Genomic DNA, 26411 nt, shown 5'->3' with positions numbered 1-26411 from the left:
AACAGAGGGCTTGGGCTGCTTTGGGGCTGAGCTCTGTATTGTTCTCAGCTTACACACCTCTCCTGGAAAGGTCAGTTTATACTGTGTAGGCAGCAGTGTGACAGCAGCTGGAAGAGGTGAATGTTGGAGACTAAAAGTGCCCATGCCCCCGTAGTGAGATTTTTGAAATCCCTTCTTTTGAAGCTCTTCTGTATTTTATAAAAGATTTCGCTGTTTGCTGGGACAGGGAGAGAGACTGGAAGGATGTCATCTCCTTAGCTGCTAGGACATTGAAAGGGAAGGGGGAGAAGCAGATTTCATTTCATCTTCCAGTGTGGTGGCTTCTATGAAGGGACTAAAGTGTTCTCACACTTTTAGGAGATAACAAGATATTTGGACTAACTGAAACTGAACTGGAGTTTCCCATCCAGATTGGGCAGAATAACTACTTGAAAAAAAAAAAAAAGTGTTTTCCAGCCATGTTTGCTTAGGGACCTTTTTTACTTTTCTTTATGGCTGTATGAACATTGTGGTAGTGGCTGTGCAGCAGTGCCATTTCACTGATGGGTGCATCTCACAAGTGTTCCAGCCAGGGATCTGAGCCCAACTTAAGCTGAGGCATGCCTGGAAGCTGGGTCTCTCACCTTGCTAGTGCTGGGAAAGGGGTGGGTCCCACTGCCAGCTGTGGTAGGGAAAGAAGAAACCTCTTGCTGTACCCAAATACAGAGCCTAAGTGCCAAAGACTAGGAAGGGGTTTGGGGTACTAGCTGCTGTTCAGTTTTGGTGGTTGAATCTCTGAGGCAATATCTACATCTGCCTAAGACTTGGCTGCTGCAGCAGATTTTTCTTGTGAACAACGGTGTCTGCGTGCCTTTGTTCTAGCCTGGGCTAGTGGGACCTGACTTCCACCTGAAGGAGTTGTATCCTTGGGCCACTGTCTCAGCACTTTGAATTTTTCCCACTTACCTTAACCAGAACAGTGGTCTGTCTGGCTATGCCTTAGTTTTGTCAATTTAGCCACCTGTTCCCTTACGCAAAGGGAGCTGGGAGTGGGCGTGTGTGTGTGAGAAGCCTGTCCTGATTCTCTAATAGAGATGAGGGCCTGTGAAGTCTTAAGTCCCAGTGTTTTAGTCCTACCTTCTCTTGTGATCAAATGGCGAGCCTGGGGATCATCACCAAGCTTACTAGTACCAAGCGTTGAGTGGCAACAGTAGCTTCCCCTTTCCAAAGCCAGCGCACAACGTAACAGCTCCATCAAGGCAGTGAGGTCTGGGGCTTCTGCAAGGGCATAACTGGGCTGGGACGAAGGTCACTTGTCTCTTGACTTGGCTTTGGGCTGACAGCTCATAGGCAGAGGTCAGCCAAACTACGCGAATCTCCAGCAGATATGTCAGGCACCCCTCCAACTAGAAAGGCCACATTTTAATGCGTAGGATGTTTGGCCAGGTCGTAAGATGGCACAGGCCTCATTTATTTATAGAAGATGTCTAGAATTGTACCTTTCTATGCAAAGCAGTTATCAAATGCCCTGGTGTCACAACTGCAGTGGGTCACACGACACCGGCATTTGCTTAATTGCTGCAGGCAATCTTCACCCCTTCACAGCATCAAGAAAAATGTACAATAGCTGAGGGGTTAGTACATCCCCTGGCAATTACTCCTTTCATTCATCGCCTTCCCTGACTGGCAAAATGTGCAGCTTCAGAGCTTGAGGTTCTGTGCAATCCAGCCCTGGACAGCTGTGACTTTGGTGTAGACACCAGGGAAGTATGGCCTGGCACAGCCATAGCCCCAGCTTGTGATTCCTGCGAGAAACCACTTCCCTGAGGGTTCTTTACATGCCAGGGGCCCTCCTGCATCGCCCTGCAGAGAGAGAAAAAGGATCCTGTATCAAGCCAAACAGGCAGCCCAGCCCCCCCACCCCCCTACCCCCAGCTGTGAAATGTCCTTTTTTGTCTAGGACAGACATTCCCCACCTCCCCAGGAGCCTGCTTCTAAGCTGGAGGACTGTTCAGTGATACGCTTGCATGGACAAGCTGAGGTTGGGGTTCTAGAACATGCAAGAGCATGTTTGGAGGCACAAAGGGGTCTTGAAACGGGCTCCATGGTAGCCCTGTGGTCTCTTACTTGGCATTATCTCTCTGCACGTTTCCCTGACCTGTCACAGGTTGGTGGGGCAAGCAGAATGAGGTGTATGCAGGATGGACTTGGATAATGGCAACAGCCCGTGGAGGTGGATGGACAGACAGCTCAGTTAGGGGAGGCAGGGCAAGGCCCTCCTGAGAGAATACAGCCCAGGGACTTTGCACAAGCTTGCTCTGTCCCAGCTGCAGCATTCGCTGCTCTCGCACTCACTGAACAACTGTCGACAGTGCCCTGTGGGAAACCGGCACACACCATCCTGCTGCTGATCTGCACAGGGTAGAACTTTTTGCAGGCCTGGTCTCCAATCATGTTCACTGCTGCTTTTTGCAGATGCTTTGACATGACACCTGAGGAGACAAGCATCGCTGTTACCTCGGCGCAGAGCATGTGATAAGCTACAGTATGTGTAGGAGTGGAGTCTCTGTGGCCTTGTTTTCTTGACAAAGGGAAAGATCGGCACTGGGAAAGTGAATTGGGCATGGCTCCTGTACTTGCTCTGTTGGGGAGGAGCAAGAAATGGTATCAGCTTGTACTGCAGGAGCACAGCTGGAACAGCTGCTGCAGGGATGGGGAGCACAGTGGCTGCATGTGGAAAGCTTGGGGAGGCTGCAAGAGGGCAGAGGTGTAACCAGACAGAGTGCAGGGCATGGCAGCTGGGGAGGAGATTGTGGTGGCACCGGGCCTTGCCCAGGCTGGTATCCCCTGCAGGGCCTGGCCTGGCATGGACAGTGGAACGGGAATCGTAGATGGCTGGGCTTGCAGGGTAGGTGGCGCTTAGCTTGGCCAGCACGGATCTGAGGGAGCCCGCTCAGCCATACCTCCTTCCTTTGTGGAGCCCCAGCCTGTGATGAAGCATCTGGCTCCTTCATGAAAGATGTGTGAATTGTCTGGCAGACATATAGGTTTGATGGTGCTGCTGAACTTGACAGGCGTGGTCAGCTCTAGCAGGGCCACATCGTAGTCCAGGCTGTAGACATTGTAAAAAGGGTGCTTGTAGATACGGAATATTTTCTCCATTTTGCCATCGATGCCACTCAGGAAGGGTGTTCCTAGAAAGGCCACCCACATTTTGGGATCACTGTAACTGCAGAAAGACAGCAAACCTGGCTGTTACGAGCACGACCTCACAAGGAGGGCTGTTCTTCCACCTGTGGGGCTGGGATGTGCTATGGCCACACCTTGTGAGGCCAGGGCCCCTGTCCCCGTCACACTGTGGACATACGCAGGCTTTGCTCCACTCACTCCTCTTTGCTTACGTGCAGGCATGTGCCTGTAGTAGGGAGTGTGCGCTTCCAGTGGGGCGCAGCATCCCAGCCACAGTGCTGGACTGTGAGGAAGGGGAAGGGCAGGTGGGCTGACGGGAGTGAGGCCAAGAGCTGGCTGGCTTTGCTAGCCCATCTCAGACTTACATATCAAAGCAGTGAGCTGCAGAGAGCAGCCACCGGTCAGCAATGAGGACAGCCCCGCACTTGTGTTCCTTCCGCCGAAGCCAGAGACTGACTTGCCAGGGCCATTCTCCTCGAGCCGCAGTGCTGCCACCCACAATCTTGCTGAAGGCCAGGGCAGTTGTTAAGCCACAGTCTGGAACAGAAGAAGAGGCACTGTGGTTTTAAGTAGCCATAAGAGAAAAGGATATCTTCCCTCCTTCCATAGCCCGGGCCATGGGGCAGCCTTCCGGGGAGACATACAAGAGTGGTAGGATGCGATGAGTTCCATTCACCATCTGAGGCAAGGCTTGGCAAACATGCTATGGTTTGGGAACTTGTTATCACAGATCACACCTTCCAGGGATGTGGTACATGAGGAGGGGATGTTTGGATGAACTGGCTGAGCTGTCACACAGCAAGGACTGTACAGCCCAAGGAGCAGTCCCGAGGATGACAAGACATCTTCTGGGGTGCCACGTTGTGCAGAGCCATCTTGCCAGCTTGTACTAGCAGACTGACTGGCCAGAAGGCCTGTGTGCTGGGAAATGGGTTCTAATGTCTATAGCGTAGGAGAAGAGGCCACATTCCCTGGCAGAAAATTTGGACCCTGATCATCCAGCTTTATAGGTTCTAGCAGACCAAGTAGGACCTGGACCACAAGGTGCTGGCGCAGTGTACAACGTAGGGCCCAAGACAGCCCATGTAAAGTTGGTGGGTTGCACTGGGGAGTCTGGGTAATATAGCATAAAGCTGGGCAGCAGGAGCAGGCTGCAAAGCTGTACTCACCACAGTTGCGCTCATCAAAGCCGTTGCTGCAGTCAACAATGCCATCACATTCGGGATTTTCTTTTCCAATACAGACCTTGCTGGAACACTTGAAGGTGAGGCTGGTACAAGGCACCACTAGAAGGCAATAACCCATGGCCTGCTCAGTACCCAGTACCCTCTGCGCTGCGGCTGGAGGTCTCCTACCAACACGCCAATGAATCTGTCATCAGTTTTACCTGGGGTTTGGGTGGGCTTGGCAGACTCAGTGGTTTTCAGAGCTCTGGAGGTTTCTTTCATGGCTGTTGTCATTTCCATCCCGAGGGTGGTTCTGTTGATTGGACTTGTGGCTGTTGTGCTGGGCTGGTGGGTGAGGATGGCTACAGTAGGAGTTCTAGTGCTGGCTGAACTGGAAGGGGTGCCTATGCCAGGACTGGGCAACTGTGAGATGGTATCCAGGATCCAGTCTTTGAGTTTGGTAATTCTGGAGTACACGCCTGGTTTCATAGCCTGGGCACAACCAATTCCCCAGCTCACGATGCCAGCCAGATAAAACACTCCTGGGGTCACCTCACAGGCCAAGGGTCCGCCTGAATCTCCCTGAGGAAGAAGGAATGCAATGGCTGCTCAGCCCAATCTCCCCAAGACAGGTCTACATGGAGCTGCCCCTCAGCAACACTGGGAGGACTTAGCTAGCCCCAAACTCTTCTTTCTCCAGCCTCACCGGGCTGTCTGCTGCCATGTAGCGTGTGTGCAAGACATGAGTATGCAGAGGCTGAAACTAGGGTCAATGGCTCAACCTGGCTGCACAGATACAAGTGGCATTTGTCATGTAATAGCTCCTGACAGCACCTTTCCCCAAGTGAAGGACAGCCACCAGCAACTGCCACTGTCTTGCTGCTGCAGGAGGAGGCCTGCTTCATCCAGGACTCTGGTCTGGCCAGACAGAGCAGTGGGATGTTGGTTTAAGTCATGCTCAACTTGATGGAGGCTTATTTACTTTCCTAAAGCTCCAAGGCAGTGGGCTGGGTTTTTTGAGCTAAGGTACATGTGGATTATAGCCTGGCCGCAGCAGCTCAGTAAATATTTCCCAAAGATGTGCTGAGGCTATGAGTTAGCTCAACTTTCTGGAACAATCCCCAGAGAAGCAGAGAAATCCCAGACTCGTACCTGGCATGAGTCTGTTTTCCCCTCCAGGAAGCCAGCACAGATCATTTGGTCAGTGAGGGAGAAGTTGTACAGAAAGTTGCAGGTCTTCTGGTCTATGATGCCCACAGAGGCTTTCTGCAGGATCTCAGGCTTGGCGACTGCAAGAAGACCACAGGATTAGCGAGTGCAGCAGAGGAAAGTGGGAGCTAATCTCTTTTAGACTGACCCAACACATATTTCGGGAAAACAGGCTCTAATCCCACATAGGAGTTGAGCCCTACATGAGCTACTCTCTCAGCAGCCCTGAAGCTCCTGGCTTACCCCAGGGTGCGGTTTCATACCTGTGCAGAGGATGCTGCACACTTGCAGCAAGTTTCTGTTGTCTTGACAGCCTGTGGGCTCCTGGTCAACTGTTAGAGGGACATGGGGGCTTCTTTGGCAGCACAAATGCCACCCTCAGGCCTTCTCCCTACAATGGGATCGTTGCTTTTTCTAATTGCTTGGGACACCCTTGCAACTGAGTGTGGTTGCTGAGGCTGACGTACTGTCCTGCCAGAGCGACAGCAGCCACTGAGGCAGTGCCCCACCCTTGCTCGGCATGGGACAACCACTGAGGGGAGCCCAGCAGGTTTCTCCTGGTTGCTGCCAAGCTGCTCCCTCCATTTTCTTGTTTGCTGGTGGCTCCTAAATAACCGTGGTTTAAAGCAGTGCTCTGCGTGCTCTTATTCTCACTTATTTTTGTGTTTCTGTCAGTTCCTGACTGTCCCTGTTACTGTCCCCCATCCTGAACGCTCCCAGGACTGTCTGGGTCACAGTGGCACAGGCTTTGCTGCTCTGTCACTGCTCCAGAGCAGTTCAACTGCAAATGCATCACTGCTTACCGTTCCCTTCTTGGAGGTTACCCCACCCAGAAATTATGCATTTCTTGCCAACGGGAAACTTCTGCACAGCAAGTGGGAGGCAGATGGGCTGGATGTACTTGTTGAAGACAAGAGATGTTGCCAGCTCAAGTACAGCCACATCGAAGTCCAGAAAAATAGTGTTGAAGAGTGGATGCTGGATCACCCTTGTTACATTGACTTTCACTGCGTTCTCATCTGTTCCATTTAGTGATGTTGTTCCCATGTAGGCTTCAATCTCTTCTGGATTTGTCCTGCAAATACATAATCCTAAACTTGCACACTTATACACATATGCCTAGCATGATTTCTGGTATTTAAATTGCAAACAACTTTAAACGAGCAGGGTTTGAAACCTTGCTTTACCAAATCAGAGCCCAGCACACGGAAGAGCAGCTCAGTCAGACCCAAAGAACTGTTTCCAGCAGTGGCACATGCTGGAGGTCTCCTGAAGAGCAGGGAAGCATGCAGTAATTCTCTCCTTACCTCCAGAAATCTGTGATTTCAGGACTGTCCTGGCAGACAGATGGTATCTCTGTTCAGTAGGTCTTGATGGATGTTTTGTGTTTTATTTGGATTTTTCTAGTATTGTGTTCTTTTTTTTTTTTAACCCCATGTGAATTTTTAACATTCAGTTTAATGGCAATTAGGAAGAACTGCTTCCTTTTGCTTGTTTTCCATCCGCTCTTGGTGGTTATTTGATATCTTAGAAAAACAGTAAGAAGGCATTCCCTGAACACTTTGTCTGCACCCTTCGTGAATGTATAGTCCCCATCACACACTCCCCTCCCAACCAGTTGTCTCTTTTCCCAGGTCTAGTCTGATCTATTTTGTTGTGCTTGTTACAGATGCTGTTCCATACCCAGCTCATCCCTGTGTCTTGCTTGTGTCTTGTTAGCCTTTTTACGATAAGTTCCTCTAGCACATCATGCAATGTTTGAGGAGTCAGTGTGCTGTGGATTACCAGCAACATACTGGTAATCTCAGTTGTTTCTCTAATAATTACTAGCATTCACTTGCTCTTTAATTGTGACTGCCCACAGAACTGCTGTTCTGATGGCAATATCCACAGAATTTCTGACCTCTTTTTCTGAATGCTAAAAGCTGATGGAGACCCATCACCATCTGCAGGCAGATAGCACTGCTTTTTTGCTGCATGCCTCAATTCACACTTGCCTACCTTTCACTTGCTGCCTTATTGCCCAGCTATTTAATACATAAGGTTATCCTGAAACTCTTCATAATTAGTCCCCCACCTTTTCTGCTATCAGGACTTTTTATTCTTGACAACTATTATGCTCTTGCTACTCCTTCCTTTATCTAGATTATTTATAAACCTGGGCTTGGGCTCTTGCTGTTTAACAGAACTATGCAGGACTGAACTGACCACAGCTGGCCACGTGTGTCTATTTCCTATATTACAGCCAATTTTTAAAGTTAAATTTCTTGAAGTAACTTATGTGGTACCTGTCCTTTTTCACCTCTGTTAGATGTGTTGTCGTTGCTCCCTGCCCAGGCTACTTCAACCTTTCCCTGCCTCATCCCAGCCTCCCCACAAAATCCCTTTTACTATGAATCTCTAGCTATAACTAAAATGAATGTGCAATGTAGGTTCTTGTTTTTCCCCAGTGACTTCGGTGCCACAGCTGAGGGTTTGGCTGCACAGCTGCACAGCGCTGCACCGCTGTGTGCCAGTGGGCAGGTGAGCTGGAACCACAGTGCCAGCAGGGATGGACTCTTACTCATTGAAGCAGTGAGCTGCCGAGAGCAGCCAGCGGTCCCCAATTATGGTGGCTCCACAGAAATGCCTCGAGTCTTCTCTTAGGCTGACTTGCCAGGGGATCTCTCCTCTGGAAGCATCTGTTCCTCCCACGATCTTGCTGGGTTTAGAGAACCCAGGTCGTCCTCCACACTCTGAACAAAAGACAAAGGATGACTTTTGAGTACTCCTAGCAGAAGACAAGTGAGGAGAGACTTCTGCCCTCTCTAACCAGTAGGTCTGAGTAGGGACAGCTGAGGGCTGAAGTGTGAGGAATCTGCCTAAGCCCTGCCTGCTGATCGTGGCGGTCCCTGATGGGGGCTGTGCCCAACCATACATGGGCTTTCACCCTAACTGCTGTTCTGCATCTTGCTCTTGGCAAGTCCTTAATCCTGTGCCTTTCTTCAAGGCAGAGTAACCAGCAGCCCTGTGCCTCTTAGCCTCGCCATTCCAGATAAAAAGTTAATCCTTAATTTAGAAAATTACTCTAAATCTGTAGGGTACAGAGCTGCTGGGAGGGGTCCTTGGAGCTGACAGGTCATCCTACAGACACCTGCTCTCCTTCCCTTCAGGGAGATGATGCATGGCCACTGTGAGGTTGCAGGCATGAACTTTGAACTGCTGGGAGATCCCTAAGTGGCAAAGGTGACTGGTCAACAGGTTAAAGAGTGTCAGACACTGCTCTGTCTTAGCACCCTGTTCTTGGCCTGCTGGAGTAAACCAAGGACAGAGAGCAGACAGAATTACACATTCAGACGCACAAGCAAAGAAGCCCATGAAATGTGTGGGCAGGTACTGAGTGACTTCACCAGGCTGCTCTGGGCTGAGCTGGGGCAGCCAGGTAGTGTCACTTGTGCCTTGGCCCTTAGTACTTAGGCAAGGGTTGTGTGAAGGTCATTACAGCTCAGCGGAAGAACGAACTTGACGTTTGGGCCTGTACCAGCCATTCTTCCTGCCAAGGTACACCCACCCTGTGGGTGCTCGTACCTTGTGGTCTCGATGCAGTCACTGGCTTGCTGTCAGCTGGGGCTGGTGAAGTGGTGGGGATTGCTCCGGTGGTGGTGAGCTCCTCAGAGCTGACCACATTACTATTAGTACTGGTGTGTATTGGAGGGACAGTATGGGCTATGGAGGTGGGGAAGGCAGAAATAGCATCCAAGATCCAGTCTCTGAGTTTGGTAACACGTGTATAAACCCCAGGCCGCCTCGCTTCAGCACATCCAATTCCCCAACTCACGATTCCTGCCAGGAAAAACTTGCCAGACGGTTCTTCGCAAACCAGGGGCCCACCAGAATCACCCTGCAAGAGAAGCAAGATGTTGGGCTCTCCCTGGGGATGCTCCCAGCTTGCCCTGGCCACACTCAGCATACCTCTGCTGGACTGTGTCTCTCTGTCCTTGTGTATCCCAGATCACCTCTGCTTATTTGCTCCAGCCTAGTGATGAGGGAAGCATCTCTTGTGATGGCCTTTGGGTGCTCCTCTGTGCAGGCACACTGTCCTGCTAGTAAGCAGTAGTCTTGTGTCCTTGATATGCCAGAAAAGCACCAGGACATCCTCCATGAAATCTTGGATAAGCGTTTGTACTGGTTTAATCATTTGTCGCTGCTATAGAATCATAGAATCATTAAGGTTGGAAAATACCCTTAAGACCATCGAGTCCAGCCACTAACCTGTCACTGCCAAGGCCACCACTAAACCATATCCTCAAGCACCACATCTACCCTTCTTTTAAATACCTCCAGGGATAGAGACTTACCCACCTCCGTGGGCAGCCTGCTCCAATAGAGGTTAAGCCCAGCAGCCCCTAAACAGGCAGGTGCTGGGTGTTTATTGCGTGATACACAACCCAGGGAGACCATGCTAAGCTTTGCATGATGTTTTCTTGATTTGGCCTATGGTTTCCTGGTCAATTCTTTGGTACTGTGGGGCCATACGAGTGTCAGTGATACAGGACATGGGGTGTTTATGAAGCTGGTAGTGCCTTCTGGGGGTTGGATTGCTCTAGGTGACTAATGAATAACTGGATGGGTCACATTCACCATCCAACCTCAGATCTTCCTTCTTGGCCCTTTCTCCAATATTTGTGCTGCATTTAGTGCAGAAACATGAAGCACTACCACCAGAGAAGTGCAGTTTTGCTCAGCTGGTGGCTGCAGGTATGAAGGGCTCTGCCAAACCACAGCCACAGCCATGGAAATCACAGTCCTCTCACAACACAGTCTGCCTCTCCCCACGCATCGTGAAAGGCAGGATTTTTCTCCAGCTGACCACTTGCAATTCCAGGCTGGATAAAGGCTAACTAAGGAAAACACCAAGTTGTTCCCCAAAACCTGTTGTGTGTGTTTTAGTTTCCACTGCTGCCCTTTGCCATGTGGATTTTGATCTGAGGACCTGCCAGATATTGGTAGCGCCAACCCTGATTACAGCTCAGGAAGTAGGTAAACAGCCAAAAGAGCCCCTTAAACAGCACTGCCCTGCTCTAAGCACTAGAGATGATATCCTCATTTATGTCTTCTGCACGTCCCTGATCTATGCTTGGGTTCAAGGCGTGACCTTGAACCATGGGGGAGGAACTGTGGCCATGGTGTCAGATCCTGCTTCCTGAAGTGCTGCTTGGTGCACACTGGGAGGGAAAACACTCATGTGGGGGAGGTGTGCTGGCTTCCCTGGGCAAAGCTTACCTGGCAGGAGTCGATTTTCCCTTCCAGATAGCCAGCACACAGCATCCTGTCTGTGAGGACATGGTTGTAGAGGCTGGAGCACAGTGTCTGGTCCAGCAGCTCCACTGTTGCTTTCTGCAGAAACTCGGGTTTCACCACTAAATGAAAAAGATGTGACTGTGAGCTCACCGCAGGGAGCCTTGCACAGGACCAGCACCCCATGTTACAGCCCATCGCGGCTGGCCAGAGCATGGCCTGAGGTCCCTTCCCTGGTGCCTCCTGCACCACTCACACCCCAACATGCCTCCTCTGCTGCCTGCCATGCTTTGCTTACAGAAATCCTCCTTGAGGTAACCCCAGCCGGAGATAAGGCACTTCTTGCTGGTGGGGAAGTGATGCCCAGCATCTGGCAGGCACACGGGCTGGATGTACTTCGTGAAGGTCACAGGTGTCTTCAGCTCCAGCACAGCCACGTCATAGTCAGCCGTGTCGGTGTTGTAGGAGGGGTGCAGGATGATCCGTGTGATGCCCATTTTGACTGCACCGCTGTCTGAACCTCTGAGGGAGGTGGTCCCTGTGTAAGCTGCCCACATGGCTGGATCCTGAAACCTGGCAGAGAGACAGCCAGCACTGTGTGAGCCTGCAGCCGCAGCATCGCCCTGCAAACCAGAGCCGCTTGGTGCGGGTGGTGCTGCCCCCTGCCCATCCTGCCCTCCGCTCTGGGCCAGGAGCTCCCTGCGGGTTACTCTGGTAGGGGAAGGAAACCAAGTGCGATGGGACAGTGTGGTACAGCAGGAGCTTGTGCCAGAAGATATGGCAGCGTTTGGAAATGGGGGGGGGGGGGGGGGGGGGGGGGGGGGGGGGTGGCGGGAGGGGCAAACTAGAACAGCTAGAGCTTACTCAGTAAAGCAGTGAGCAGCAGACACCAGCCACTTCTCCGTGAGGATTGCAGCACCGCAGAAGTGCTCATTGTTCTCTCGCAGGCTGACTTGCCATGGGAACTCCCCTCTGGATGCCGCTGAGCCGCCAACTATCCTGGTGGCAGTCTGCATGGCAGGGCGGCTCCCACAGTCTGAAAGGGAAGGGAGAGCCAGTGCAGCAGGATCCTGCCAGCTGCACCCCAGCAAAGTGCTCTCAAGGGCAACTGGGAAAGGGTGCTTCAGCTTTGTGTGTGCTCCCAGCACATGCTCAACAGCAGGACCTTGCCAGAAGTGTCACAGGGCAGACTTGAACCTACAGGCTTAGAAAAGACCACTGTAAAGCACTGGCCCGTCACAGCATCCTCCCTGAAACGCTTCTAAAGCAAGAAATTCCGGGAAGAAATATCTTGGCTAGTTTTGCAAGCTCAGCCATTGCCTCATGATCTGCTCCCAGCAGCTCATGGGTGTGTGGTGCCTGCCCAGCATGCCAGCCCACCACAGTTGGTGGTGGGCCCAAGGTGTTTCTAGGGTACAATTCCCCTCATCCTGATGCAGACATCTACTACTGGCCTGACAAGTTGTCCCTGTCCTTGGCTCTCTTCAGTGCCCAGAAGCCCAGTGGTGTTACAGCTGTCAAGGTCTGCAGCGGTGGGTTGTGGCCTGTCCCCCACGTCCAGGAGACCTGCTGGGGGAGACTCACCACAGCCCCTTTCATCAGAGGCATCAGCGCAGTCTTTTCGGCCATCGCATTCCGGATTCTCTTTCCACACGCACTGGGTGTTGAGGCAAGTGAACGTGTCTCCAGGGCAGCTCCCTGGGGACAGCAAGGGTTGAGTCACTCGTGTCTTCTGCAGCCCTCCTAGCAAGTGTCCCCTGGCTTCCCCAGGGGCAACCACCGTGGTGTCCTTGTCACTCTGCTCCCTGGCAGTGCCAGTGTCCCTGCAGGATGGAGCCGGGAGCAGAGCTGCAGCTCTTGTTGAGCTGGCGGGGGAAAGGCGTGCAGAGCCCTGGACCACCAGGTTATGAACAAGATGGAGCACAGATGCCTCTCGTATCTCCAGTCAGGCCACTGGTGAGCAGGAGGCTACAGGTCAGGCTGCAGAGCGCAGCCAAGGGAGCTGGGGCAGGTGGCTTTTCCTGCTGCCTGGCTCTTACCTGATTTCAGTCCAGGTCTGTGGGGAGAAGCCTTGCTGGGACCTGCGGTGAAGTGGAAGCAATGAGGATTAGTGAGGGCATCCCAGCTGCGTGCTCACATGGACTGTGCTGCTCCCGGGCCACCGGCAGAGGCTTTGCTTCATCTTTTCCTCCTGCCTGGCAGTCGCGTTCCCTGCGCCATGGCCAGCGGTGAGCTCCTGGCCCAGTTCCCTCCCCGGGGCCCTTCCTCGGTTTGCTCCACCGCAGGCAGAGCGCAGCGGAGGAGCAGCATCTGCAGCCCTGCAAGCTGTTGGGGTGATCCCAGGTGCAGGGAGAAACCCCCAAGAGCTGTGGCAGGGAGCTGCCTCCCAGGAACAGGCTCCAAGGCTGAGGCTATGCAGGGCTGTTGCCTAAAGCCAAGGGGTGTCTGTGCACCCCTCCATTTGGGCTGCATAAGGCTCCCAAAGATCCAGGGACCCTGCCCATCATTGCAGGGAGTGCAGAGGGAGCTGCAGAGGAGCCCACACCTTCATGTTTTCCAGGCACGTATTTTTTTAAAATCCACCGGACCTGGAGTCCTATGGTCAAATGCAACTCCACAGTCACTGAAGGAAAGGAGAACTTCCAGTCAGGTGGCTTCAGAGAATAATTCAAATATGAGAAATATCTATCTAAGCAGGAATTATTGCTGCAACCCTGAGGACTGCCTAAGGGCTGCTGCACATTTGTAGGTACAGACAACCCAGCAGTTAACCTCCTGAGGCTTGACCTCATGTTCTTCAGGCTGGTTCCAGGTGTTGCAAGAAAAGCCAAAGAAACTGCAAATTATGCTTTAGGCTCTGTTGTTGCTCCAGGCCCCCAAAGCTGCTCTTGCAGGGCAGGCATAAGTGTTGGAGGGGGACCTGGAGACTCCTCACGAACATCTGTTCAGCAGCCGGCAAGAGCTAGCCATGTTTCTGCTGCTGTTTTGTGAAGCTGGCAGCACCTGGGAGCCAGGCAGAGCATCTTCTGTTGGTTTGCTTGGGTGCCTGGCAGCACCTCCATTTCTATCATTGCTGCTGGGCGTGAAGCCTTGCCTGGACATCCAAAGCTAAAGCCCTGCAGCAGTCTGGCTATCTGAGACACAGTCTGTGGTTTTGCTAGTGTGACCTTTGGTGTAGCCGCACCAGCGCAGGGCATATCGCTCTGGTTGCCCAGCAGTTGTGAGAGGAGCATACCTGTAAGAGAAGCTGAGGATATAGTCCCATAGGCAGCCAGGGAGAGCCCCTGCTCGTGCAGGGCAGCCACCAGCCCATGCCTGAGAGCTTCCTCCTCCATGGTGGAGCTCAGGGGCTGGGAATCCCGGGGGGCGAAGCGGAGGCGGAAACGGACAATCACGCTCGAGTTTCCATTCCTGTTGGAAGGCAGAGAATTAATGGGTGCATTGGCTCCACGGGTAGTACAGGGGATGGGCTCTTATGCTGGCTGCCTACCAGGATCTCGAGGGAAACAAAACTAATTCTTAATAATTTAAGGTGCAAGTTTCCCTGGAGATGTGCTCTGGGTTGAAAAGGCCATTTGCATTTTTTTCTTTGGCCCAAAGTTTGGCTTTGGTTGAACAAAGCCATTTTCCTCTGCCTTTATAGCTGCATTTCCAAATTAAAGAATCCAGAACATTGGTGTGATCCGAGAAGAAAATCCAGCCTTGGCCAAAAAACCAGTTTCTCTGTGTACTAGGTTTGACCAAGAACACAGGTGTGAGCTCACCTTCTTGGTGGAGCTTGTCAAAATACCCTGAAACATGAGCTGCCCACACTCACCTGTAGCCCAGGATGGTGCAACTGGTGCAGCTCCAGTCCAGCTGGGAGTCCTGGAAACTGGACAGAAACTGCAAAGCAAAGAACGATGGTCACACACTTACTGGGCAGGAGACCCCAACAGATGGAACTAGATGATGCCTGGGATTTTGCAGGGAGCTGGATCTAGCTTCAGTAGCTTCTGTTGCCTCTGCAGGCAGCAGGAGCCCCTGTGCCCCGCTCATGTGTAATCCTTTTCCCACCCTGGCTCTGGGCATGAGGCAGCACATCCCTTCTTTATGCCCTCCTTCCACCTCTCTTTTGCAAGGAACAGACCTGAGCCGACATTTCCCACTCCACAAATGTCTCTTAGGTCCCTGATGGGGCCCCTCAAAGGCCAGCTCAGCCCTGCAGTGTACCCTGATGTTTAAGAAGTCCCTGGTTTCCTCCTGCCCTTGGCATCCAGATTCTACTGAATGAGGACAGTCGAGCTGGGCCCTGTCTTTCCCGAGTCTTCTTGTGGCAAGCCCAGCTCAACTCACCAGCTTCTCAAGAGCAGGCGTCAGCACCCTGTAGTAGTCTGAGTTCTCCGTCTGTAAGCTGCTGTTGAATGTGATTCCTCTCAGCTCCACTGTGTGCTCAAAGCTGGTCTCTCCCGTGGAACGACAGGCTGCGAGAGGGAAGGTGTCAGAAGCAAAAAGGACACATGGAGGTTTGGGGCCAAGGCTGGACCCAGCTTTCCTCGCTGTCTGCTTTGCAACATGGGTCTCATCATGTTCTTTAGACCCCTGGTTTGAGGAGCTTGACTGTCCCTGACGGCCCCATGCTGCCTTGGAGGTGCCCCATGGCTGTGCTGGGCTATCCTGCACATATGCAAGAGGAGAAATTTGCAGTTAACTAATCTGAACTTGAAAACGGTGAATTTTTGTCAAGCCTGAGACAAAAGTTCATGAACAGATAAGTAAGTGCAATCTGGCAGTGGAAACCCAGATTGGCCCTATTCTTGCAGTAACAGGCTAGGAAAGGCATGCTGGGTACCAAAGCCGGCTTAGAAAGTGATACCCTAAGGTAGAGCTGTGCTGGTGGGATCTGTCTGTCATGTCAGGTGGGGGTCTTGCTGCTGGCCTGAGGTGGCACCTGGCCATGGGGCACCTGAGGCAGCAGGAGGGAGGTGGGAGAGGCAAGCAGATGGTGGTCATGTTCTGGAGTGGGACAGTAAAACAGGCAATAGTCAGTGGCTGCAAGAGGTTGTGATATGAGATGGCTGGGGCAGGGAGGAACGATGACAGGAAATTTGGGAGTTGCAGGGCAAGATTAGAGGAGATTAATAGAGCATATGTATTGTGCAACACTGAAGATAAAGTGCTTTAAAGTTAGCTATTCAGAATGTGAGTTGACTACAGCTGTTGCAGCCTCTGTGTGTTTGTGGGGTGAGTTGACCACATTTCGCCCTCGGCAGGTGGCTTTTGAGGATTTTTTTGCTGTGAGGACTGTGAGCTGTGCAGACCATTTCTTTTTTGGAGCAGATACACTGAAAGAACACACCCGGCTGCACACTCACCTAGCAGGATCCCCAGGCAGAGGGCTGTCATGCTGCCCACCACGGCAGCAGCAATGGTTACTTTCCAGCAGCTGGCCCTCAGGCCCCTTCTCTGGGTGGCTAGCACTGGCTTCATTTGGTCCATGCTTTCTGAGCAGCTCTACAGATGGCCTCTGTGATTAAAAAGAAGAGAAACAAAAGGACAAGACTGGGATAAAATGTGACATGCCAGCTATGGTTACCCCAGGAGCTCCAACCAGTGCATTATCACACGAAGTGAAAGGATGGACACACACTGTGTCCCCTGAATGTGCCTCAGGATGCAGTCAGGAGATTTTACTATAACATCCAGGTTGTAGGACCCAAACATGTCAACCATGGTGGCCCCTCCCTGCCTGGTTTCCCTTCCCTTTCTTCCTAGGAGGCCACCACTGGGCGTGATGCCTCCATCTCCATGCTCTGCACAGGCGCTTTTGGTGACACAAGCTCTGGGTGAGTGCTGAACCAGTGTCCCAGCATCACGGGCCCTGCCTTGGGGTCCAACCGGAACAGCACATGGTACCTGCTCTCCAGCAGGCAGTCCCCCAGGCTCGATTTAGCAGCAGGGTTTCAAGGTCCTGCTGCCTATGATGAACTGGTACACCAGCTCTTAGCAAGGGGTGAGAATGGACTGGGCTTGGCAGCTTGGCTTGCTCTTTCTGCCTCAGGCATCACCCCTAATAAAGAGCCTAAAACCAACCAGTGTTACCAGCAGATGCTTTGGTGCTGCTCAGGAGTCATGGAGCTGCAGTAGCAAGGGGAACAGTTAGAGGTGGAAAGTACAACATGCCAGAGTAATCTTATAGGCCCACAAATACCAGGACTAGACAGCAGGCACATCCTTAGATATGAAACTCTGCAGTCTGAATAGCAAGCTACAGAGAGAGACCTGCCTGGGACTCTGGCTGGTGACTGCACCAAAGCAAATCGGTATGGAAAACCTCAAGAATCCTTGGCTGCTTCTGCTGGACCATTCTGACCTGGCTACTGAAATCCTGCCACTAGGCTACTTATATCACCATGGTATATGTTATGTGACTTAAAACTGGGTAAGTAATAAACCTCACCCTGTAGTTGTTTATGAGGCAGGTTCCAGGGTGAGATTTCATATATAGCCCAATGCTATTCCATATTTTTGCAAGAATTGTGAAGGAAATACAAAATCACAGTCATTAAATTCAGTGGATGACAAAACTCACCACAGTGTTTAGCAGAGAGCCCCCAGTCCTTAGTAATGCAGAGCTATTAATACGTGCTTTATTACAGCTACGCTCCTATCCTGATGAGCAGTTTCTCCTTCCCTGTGGTCAGTACTGGCACTGGTGCTTCCAGTATTTTCCTTCAAGTGGTACCAACATCCTGCACAGGAACCAAAGCCCCTTCATGGGATCTTTCGTTCCTTGTGAGATCAACTCTGTGGCCTGTACTAGACTTGTTCCAGTATGTCAGTGCTTTTCATGCACGGAAGATGCTCAGACAGGATACAGTACTCCAAATGTGGTGTCAAAAGTGCCAAAATTAGGGCATTTATCTTGTTTTTCTCTCTTCAGTCTTGCTAGTACAGGCCAGCCCGTGGTTGGCTGCCTTTTGCATGTTATCGACAGCTGGATATCGGTAGGAATGAAACAGACTGGGATATCCTGCTTTATCCACAGTCATTCAATCAGCCTAATTTAAGCCATGAGACAAGAAAGGGCACTGATTTCCCCAGCGCTAAAATGTATTAAATTACTGGATTAATATTCCTCCCTCACAGGTAGGAAGAAGACATGCAACCCTTCCCTTCAGACTGGCACACAGAAGTCTATCTAGGACAATTTGGTTGGTCAGAGTTGAAATACAAAGAAGTCCAGCCTTCTTGGCCAAAGGTCCAAAGCTCCTTAGCTTCAGAGTGAGTTTTTTGAGGACTCAACCTCTAGCTTCTGGGAAACTTCAGAATCTGGTCACACCAGAAGAGTCTTGGCAAAGCAAATTCATCTCTCAAACTTACTCTGCCTAGATATCGATAGCTTCAAGAATGTAAACCCCACTCAGCTTTTCCTTCCTCAGTCCCAAATTCTGTCCTGCCGAGGGACATCTCCGCTTCTGCAGCGGCCACTTCCAACCGGTTCAGAAGATGCTGTGAGTGGCTGGGCTGAACAGCAGCCTTTTATTAACGCTATAAATCAGGCTGTGACTTCAGCAAGCAGGGAAGGTGTGGAGGAACAGCTTTTTCTAATGCAAATGCACCTAGCAGTGAAAGGGAAAGAGGGAAGAAAGGGACCCAGGACGCAGGGAGCACCAGGGCAGTTTCAGAAGAGCTTTTCAATGTTTTCCAAGAGGCATCAGCAGCTCTTTAAACCGAAGCGCCTAGATAAGAGATTTTAAAAGGGCTCTTCTTTGTGAGGCAACAGACAGAGAGAAAGGGGAGAGGAAGGGAAAACCTGTCCAAGATGCCTGTTTTTTTCTAAAAGGCCTCCGAATATTCTTTTTCAGCTGTAACTGAGCCTGGTGGAGATAGGCACTTCGGGCCCCTGTGTTTTGCTAACAATATATCCATTTGACAATTCAGCTCTGGCTAAGAGGAGCCAGGTAGGAAGCTTTTTTCCAGTGGTCCCTGTGACCTAAATACATACAGATGAGAGATCCCTCCACCGCTCTTTCAATAGTTTTGGAGTCACTGGCTCTTTTGCAATACACTGAATGTGGCAGCTCAAAAATCTAGCCCAGATATGCTGACCAGTGCAACTGTGGTCTTACTGCCAAGGGACTTCAACGGTGGGACAATCGCAACTGAGGAAAAAAATTATCATCACAGACAAAATTGGCTATGGCTGGGTGTTGTTTTGACAATATGAGTTAGACTGAACTAATCTTGGCTGCATATAAAAAGTTGTACTACAACAAAAGATACTTGGGACCCTAGAAAGAAGTTCGTATTATTGATTGCACCGGCATTTTAACTGGAAAAAATATAGTATTTAGAGATAGAGAAGCCTTCTACTTCCCAAAACGATCAAAACGTGTCTTCTTTGCTCTCCCTTTTAACATAAGGAAAGTTTATTTTCTTTTGGTGTGAGTTAAAAAAATAATTAAAGAGGTAAAAAGACATGTAAATGGAAAGCCCATCTTGCAAGAGCATAATAGAGATTGGAATTTATTTTTTTTTTAGTGACAGAAGATAAGGACCATCTATAAATATATAACGGAGATAAGCAGCAAGGAGCTATATACATTGAAAGATAAAATCAGATGAGCAAAAAGTAAATTTTTTTGGTGGCAGCAGAAATTAGGAGAGTATTAATTGTCAGAGGAGCACAAATTTCCAGTAGGAAAGTTGAGAAGAAAAAGCACATTTATGTTTATTGTCATATTATAAATTGTGAGTGGTTATAAAATATGAGGCCCCTGATAGCAGGGGAAGGGGAACTTGGTGATCTAAGAGAGTCCTTCCAGTCCTGTCTTAGCAGGGTTTCTTGTCACCGCTCCACTTTGCAGAGAAGGCATGTAAGGTGTGCCACAAAGTCAACAAGGGCTGTCCTGTGAAAATAACCATCTCTGGCTGTCCCTAAGGATCTGCCGAGATTCCTGGGAGATAGCCACCACCTCTGCTCTTCTTGGCAACTCAGGGTTTGTTTTCTCCACGGGAGTCTGGACTTTGCTCCAGGGCAGCCTTGAGTCATTCCATAGGATTTCCCTGGAAGATGTGTTTTATTTCTCAAGTGGTTCAGACAGGGAAATTTCAAAATATAAAGTGGAATGGTACAATATCCATTTCTCTGTAATATCTCTTCTAATTAACCAAACTGTCACTAACACCTGCTCTTCTCATCAAGGACGACAAGAAAGTAGCACGTGTGTGTGTGAGCACACGCATGCACTTGCGCAGTGCATCGGGGGCACGTGATGTGCAGGAGCAATGAGGGGACAAGGCAGGGCCGCAGGAGGGGGATCCTGCGTGCCTGTCCATGCCCTGGGCACAGATCACAGCCTCCGCATGGCAGGGGTCTCTGTTTCAGCCTCGTGAGCCCCGTGGCATGCACACCTATGGGACTGGCCCAGAGCACAAATTGCTCAGCACAAGTTGTGGTGGTTCCTGTTTTTAGGTAGGATCTGGCTTCTTGCAAAATGTGACAGCTCCTGAGGCTGAAGAGTGACGATGACCTCCCAGCACTGTGTTGATGGCTACCCACCAAAAGGGCTTGCCTTTTTCTTCATTTACCTCCCCATTCCCCAGCCTCTTGTCTTCCACTACTCAGTATTTCCCTTCCATTGCCTCTGCTCTGTCTTTCCCTTCATGTTTTCACCTCCTGAGGCCTTTCCCTCCACCTTCCCTGCACTCTCCAGCTCTTCATGCTTAGTATCTCCCCCTTCAGAACAGGAATGTTCACTTCCCTATTATTTCACACTGCTTTGCCCCAGGCTCCCTCCTGCTCTTCTCCTGTTTGTGTTCCTGGTCTGCCAGCCCCTGACAGCAGCCCTACACCATGAGGACACGAGCCAAGACTCTGTTGACCAGAGGAAAGAAACAGGGAAAGAAACACAGAGGAGAAACAGTGGTACTGGTGTCTTCAAAAGTCAGCTTCATTTACAGACAATGTGAGAAAACCCTGATGTCCCCTGATGGCAGAGTCCAGGCTGCTCGGGGGTCTTTGTGCTGCGTTTCTATATTCTAATGTGTTTGGATGGTTTTCTCTAATGCTACCATTATAAAGGGCAGCCGATATGCTGCAACCATCTGGATAACCAAATGTTAATAAAACGTTTCCTTTATCCCACATTAAGTCGGTACCGTTACTGGCTCTCAGCACAGCAGTACTGGGTCTGCTGAGCCTTCTGACACAAAGGTTGTAAAACCGTCTCATGGTCTGAGGTCATGCCTGTAAGTCCTCAGGCAGACAGAGCCTTTGTGAAATGATGGCGTTGGTATGAAAAATATGCGACTTGCTTGAGGCAAACAACAGGATCAGCAGCAAAGCCACCTGCAGTCTGAGGAAGCAATGAGCATTTGGTCAAAGGTGAGCAAAGGACTAATGATTTTATCACTGAGATAAGACCTGGGGCCCAAGTATTCCTCCACAAGGAGGAATACAGCAGGAGCAGAATCCCCCTTCTCCAGAAGAAAAGCCCAGAATGAAAAATTAGACTCCAACATGCCTCACTTGGTGGATTCACCATTCAAAATCACAGGTGCCAAAGCAACAAACCACATCTGTGCCACTAAACCATGAGCTTGAGCAGAATAAGGAAGATGGTCACTCATGGTAAATGCAAGCAGAAGCATGACCAGGAGATTATGAGATGTGGGTGTGCAAATAGGTCTGCTGACAGATCCTGGTGGTGAGAACAGCGAAACCCAAATAATTCTCCATTAAAATGTGGTCAAGCCTTTTTTTCCTTACAGTTGGGAATTTAATTGCATGCAAACGGGGCTCAGCAATTTGTGGCAGCAGCTACTGACAGAAGGTAGAATATTTTCCTAGGGGAGTGGATTTGTAACCAGAGGTATGCGCTGGGTGGTGGTATACTGCAAGGATGTGTTGGTCTGGAGAGGCCAAGAACCATGTGCCATTGCCCCTTATGGCTTGGGGGCACCCCAGGGCTGCACCACAAGTGGGGCTCCAGAGATGGAAGGGAGTGTTAGAATAAAACTGTTGCTTCCTGGTGAGCCCATATGTCTTCCCTGAAACCTTCTGATGAGATGATGATATGCCATGAAAAAAGCCCATGCAGAAACAGCAGCCGGCTGGTAGAACACAAAGAAACGCCAGCGCTGCTCAGCATCACAGCAGCTGGAGCAGAGGGTACCTTCACAAGCAAAGACAAATTGCCAGCAGGTTGCTGATTAGCAAACATTATGAAGCCAGGTTTGGCTGACACAACCTTTTTGTTTCATGTAGCACGAGCACCTCCTGCCACCAGACTGGTTCCTTGAACCTCCTAACACTGTATTTCTTTAATCCTTTTGTTTAAACCCATCTCCAACTTCTGTAACTGGACATGTAGAGCTGTGCACATCCCCCACCTCTATAGGTTAACATTTAATGGGGTTATGCTGCACTTGAAAGGCTATACCCTACTTCCAAGCAGGAGGAGAGAGTCACCCAAGAGGCTGCAGCCCCTGGGCTGAGGATGCCTCTTTTCTATTGAGGTAAGCGAGCAAAGAGCCCCAGCACTGCCAGCCTGCAGCCCACGAGCAGCCTGCAAGTGAACAAACCCGCTCTGGGTGTTACCAGTCCCTGCCATTCAGTTTAGCAGCAATCCCGAATGCCTGCTCACCTGCCGCACTGCTCTGGGAGGTGCATCTGGTTCCGCTGAAGCCCTGCTCTCAGCAAGCCCAATGACACTGTGCGGGCCTTGTTTATTGTCCCTCATGGACTTCAGATGTCTCTCAATTTACAGGTAAGAAGATCCTTTCCCTGCCTGCCAGCTCTGCAGTCTCAGCTAGAACATGACAGATGGGCTGAGCTCCCCATTGCTCATATTATCACCAGTAACAAAGACTCTAACATCATTTCCACCTTGGAGACACTCAGCCTCGAGCTCTCCCGTTGGTGACAGAGTACCAGGCAGACTTGTACCTGCAATTACTTTTTAAACTTTTAGCTGTGGCTCACACAGTAAAATAGAGGCTGCCCTCCTCCCCCCGACTGTGCTGGCTTGACAACTCGGTGCAGATAGTAAATACTGAATACACATGGGGAGTATCCAGTGAGCAAAGAAGTGCCATTTTTGTCCAGTTACTTCTCACAATAGGAGCACTATATAATTTGATACTTTTCACCTCATGAATGGCCAAAAAAACCCCTCACATCATTAACTCATGACATTTCCTTTAGTGACAACCACCCTTCTCCCATGGACGCTGTGTCTGGCCCAGTACAAAGGCTGTGGGAGAAATCTTGTTCCGGATGAAGTTGGTGGACATATTGGGACCAGAGGTTCTTGGAGGAGCAGGGGCTGTCTTCATTTTGCATATAATCACACGTTATTCTTTCTTACCAGCTTACATACATTAGAAGCAATATGTGAATTACAGTTTTTCGTACCTAGCTTCAGCCCTTACTACAGTGTGATGGGTAGGCATTAATGTTCACGGGCACAAAACCCCCCATACTGCCCTGAAAGCAGTCATCTGCAATGCATGCGCCCTCAAAGGAAGAATTCACCTAAAGAAACCAGGCAGTGATGAAAGATATCGGTCAAGCAGGGAACTTGCAGCGTCTGTGTCAATGGGATTTTTGTCACTGAATTCAGAGGCTGCACAATGAAACTCCACACACATCCACACGGGATGGTGCCATCTGCTAAACTCGAGCGCTGAGGCTGTGGGACCGTGTACAGCTTCGCTCAGCCCGTCCTGCCCGAGGAGACCATCCCCAAGGCCAGGCCGTGGGGCGCTGGCACACGCCGAGGGCTCAAATCCCGCACTGGCCTGGCTGCCTCGCGTGGCACCTTCCCCCACGGGGCCCTCCCTGGAGCAGGATACAGGGGATGTGCCTGGGCTCTGCAGGGCAGCCTCACGGCTGGCACGCAAATGGGCGCAAAGCAGCGTGACAGCACGCCCAAGCCCTTTCCTTCAACCGTGGGAGCAAAACACCACCCAGCTGCACAAACACTTAGCTTAGCTCCAGTGATGGTCCTGTTCCAAGCACATTGAGGTTGCTGCAAGGTTTGTCGCATGCCAAGGTCAAAACTGCTCACAGCCACGGCTCTGCCACTAGCATATTTTGTGTAAAGATAATGGTGCTTATTTTAGCATTTAGGTCTGCTTACTGCATTATTAATGAGTATTAAAATGTAAACATTAGTATTATATAAAGTATAGGTTATACATTAGTATATACAAATAGAAGTATTATATAATATTTACTATCTTTATTATTAAATTATAAAATCGAAATATATTGTTTATATATTTATAAATATATAAATAAGCAGTAAAACGCTGCACTGTTTATTTCCCATGAAGCGCCATGAACTTTCTTTCTAGAATATTTCATAATTCATTACAGCTTTTAAATACTGTAGACCATTCTCTGCATTTGGTTTCCAGAGTGTTAAAGAAACTAAGGCACTCCTCCCTAATCAGACCTTGCAGATAAGAGGGTCCAGAGATCACATTCCACCAAGGCTCACCCACGCGACCACATATTTGGGGTAGCTGAAGACCCGCCGGTGCGCCGACAGAAGATGAAATGGCCAACAGAAATCCAGCCCGCGGGGCACAGCGGACAGTGGGGAGCCCATCTCTGTGGCCAGTGTTGGCTCCTCTGGTCCGATGAGCAGAACAAATCCCCTCCAGCATCACCTCATTTGTGCAAAGCGCTCCCAACCTGACCCCCCTGTCATTTGGGAGCTCCACGGAACCGACAAACACTAAAAAGCACTCCAGGGTCACGTAAGGAGAATTATTTATCCATAAGTGACTAAAAACGAAGCACTGAAGCTATTTGCATCTATGACTTTAAATAAAAGGTTAGATGTTTCCCCAAACAGGCAATAAATTCAGAAACCACAGGGGCAAGAAGCACCCAGGGGTGCGTCCAGTCATCAAGGTGCAGGTTCCCCCCACCCGCCCCCCCAGCCAAGAGAGCCTGACACCTTGAAAGAAATAGAAAGGACTGTTAAGAAGGAGCAGGAACTCACCTGCTCTGCTTTCCCCGTCGCCACCCCGGTGGTTTCCCCAGCAGCCTCTCCCCGGGGAGCAGGTGTCGCCCGTGGGCCCCCACCCGGGGAGCCGGAGGGGAGGGGGGAGGACAGAGGAGGTTGCGGAGGGAGCTTAAAGGCACAGGCTGAGACGCAGAAAGGATTCACCTGGTTTGTTCCTTCACCGGCCGTTGGGTTTAAGCACCTTCCCCCCTCCCAGCTGCCGCGTTGGAAAGTGGAGGGGAGACACCCCAGCTCCTGCCTCTCCCCAGCCCGTGGCACGGGTGCTGCGGTCACTGTGCGGCTCCCATCCACTTCAGCAAAGTTCCACCAGCAGGACGGAAAGCAAAATTGCTGCCTGAAGCGCTGGTGATTCATGCCAGCAGCGCTGAATTCACCCCGTTCACCAGAACTTGTCAGCCCCACAGTGTAACCCTGTGGGCGATGGGTTATCAAGCACCGTCCCAGGCACACAGAAAACAGTAAAGGGGAGCACTTTTGCAAAAAGCCACTCATTTCCTCAGTCAGCCATCCACGGCCCTCACAGTCCATGCTCTATCATCATAACAATCTTGGTGCGAGGAAAACATCCTAACTGCTGCCCAGGGACTGGCAGGATTGTCTAACATCACACATACCTACAGCACAGGCCAAAACTGGGCAGGGCTCCTTGTGCTGAAGGTGGCATTTGAGCCCACAAACGACCCTTTTGCCACCTTGAAAAGATAAAGGGGGAAAAAAAAAAAACCATCAATTGCCACTTCTGAGCCTAAGCAGCTTCAACATCACCGGCAAACTTCAGCAGTAAGTGTGTTTAAAGAGCAAAGCAAGGAAAGAATATAAGATTTTTAAATTATAAAATGATCACAGAGACTTCTCTGAAGCTGGATTTGATAAAAGCCTATTCTTCCACTCCTAACACCTGCTGTCCCAGGGATCTCTCCAGACCAAGCAGCAACCACAGAAACACAGAAGGTTTTACTCTTCCTTCTGAGCGCCAATAATGAAGACTCGGCTGGTTAAAATTCCTCCTGCAGGTTCGATGAACCAGGAAAAAAATAGCACTCTGAATATAAGCGCATTTGGCTGTAAGTGAACCAGTGAGTGCCACAAGCAGCTCCTGTCCTTACTGCGTGTACCATCCGTCCATCCCCGTGAAAGAGCTGAGCAGGAGACTGGCATCCTCCTGGAAGTTCAGCGGCTAAAGAAGAACCTGCACATATCTTTGTGGGACCGGAGAAGACAAAACTGCTTGACCAAACCCCAGAGGAATAAGGGGAAGAGGGGAGATATGGCTGCAATAAGAGAAGAAACCAGCAATATCTAGCATATGCATTAATGGTAGAATAGGTTGGACAGGAGGAGCAGCAGTAGCAGCCTTTGCACGCTAAAGGGGCTGGGAGCAAACATGTAAAAGTTAAGCGAGCAGACAATCGCTATGAAGGTGATCACTGGCGACCAAACAGTCGCAACAGGGGCAGTGGGGGCCACTCTGCTCATCGCAGGTTTGCTGCACACACTGTCACAGCGTACAGGTAACATAAACGCTGCACTAAAGCAATAAAATACTCCAAAAGAACAATCACGGAAA

General features: G+C 50.5%; 1 protein-coding gene across 1 annotated transcript; it reads right to left on the bottom strand.

The window, feature by feature from the left end:
* Positions 1-1399: 1399 nt before the first annotated feature.
* Positions 1400-24993, bottom strand: TMPRSS9 (transmembrane serine protease 9). Its single transcript, XM_064469601.1, has 20 exons — positions 24821-24993; positions 16175-16326; positions 15156-15283; positions 14638-14705; positions 14056-14231; positions 12860-12901; positions 12405-12518; positions 11685-11856; positions 11119-11393; positions 10806-10942; positions 9111-9423; positions 8107-8278; positions 6347-6618; positions 5487-5623; positions 4556-4916; positions 4338-4454; positions 3534-3705; positions 2943-3208; positions 2335-2471; positions 1400-1842 (listed from the first exon to the last, which is right to left on the bottom strand). The coding sequence occupies exons 2-20, from the start codon at positions 16296-16298 to the stop codon at positions 1681-1683; spliced, it is 3345 nt and encodes a 1114-aa protein (XP_064325671.1). The 5' UTR covers positions 16299-16326; positions 24821-24993; the 3' UTR covers positions 1400-1680.
* Between the last annotated feature and the right edge of the window lie 1418 nt (positions 24994-26411).

The sequence above is a fragment of the Phalacrocorax carbo genome, chromosome 19, assembly GCF_963921805.1.
Source record: "Phalacrocorax carbo chromosome 19, bPhaCar2.1, whole genome shotgun sequence".
Lineage (NCBI taxonomy): Eukaryota > Metazoa > Chordata > Aves > Suliformes > Phalacrocoracidae > Phalacrocorax > Phalacrocorax carbo.
This window is presented reverse-complemented; position numbering and strand designations above follow the sequence as displayed.

Coding starts and splice junctions, on each gene's coding strand:
- TMPRSS9 (XM_064469601.1), bottom strand. CDS start 16,298: ATGGACCAAATGAAGCCAGTGCTAGCCACCCAGAGAAGGGGCCTGAGG. Junction 8,279..9,110: donor GACTGCATCGAGACCACAAG/GTACGAGCACCC, acceptor TCTTTTGTTCAG/AGTGTGGAGGACGACCTGGG. Junction 6,619..8,106: donor GCAGCTCACTGCTTCAATGA/GTAAGAGTCCAT, acceptor ATGTATTTGCAG/GACAAATCCAGAAGAGATTG.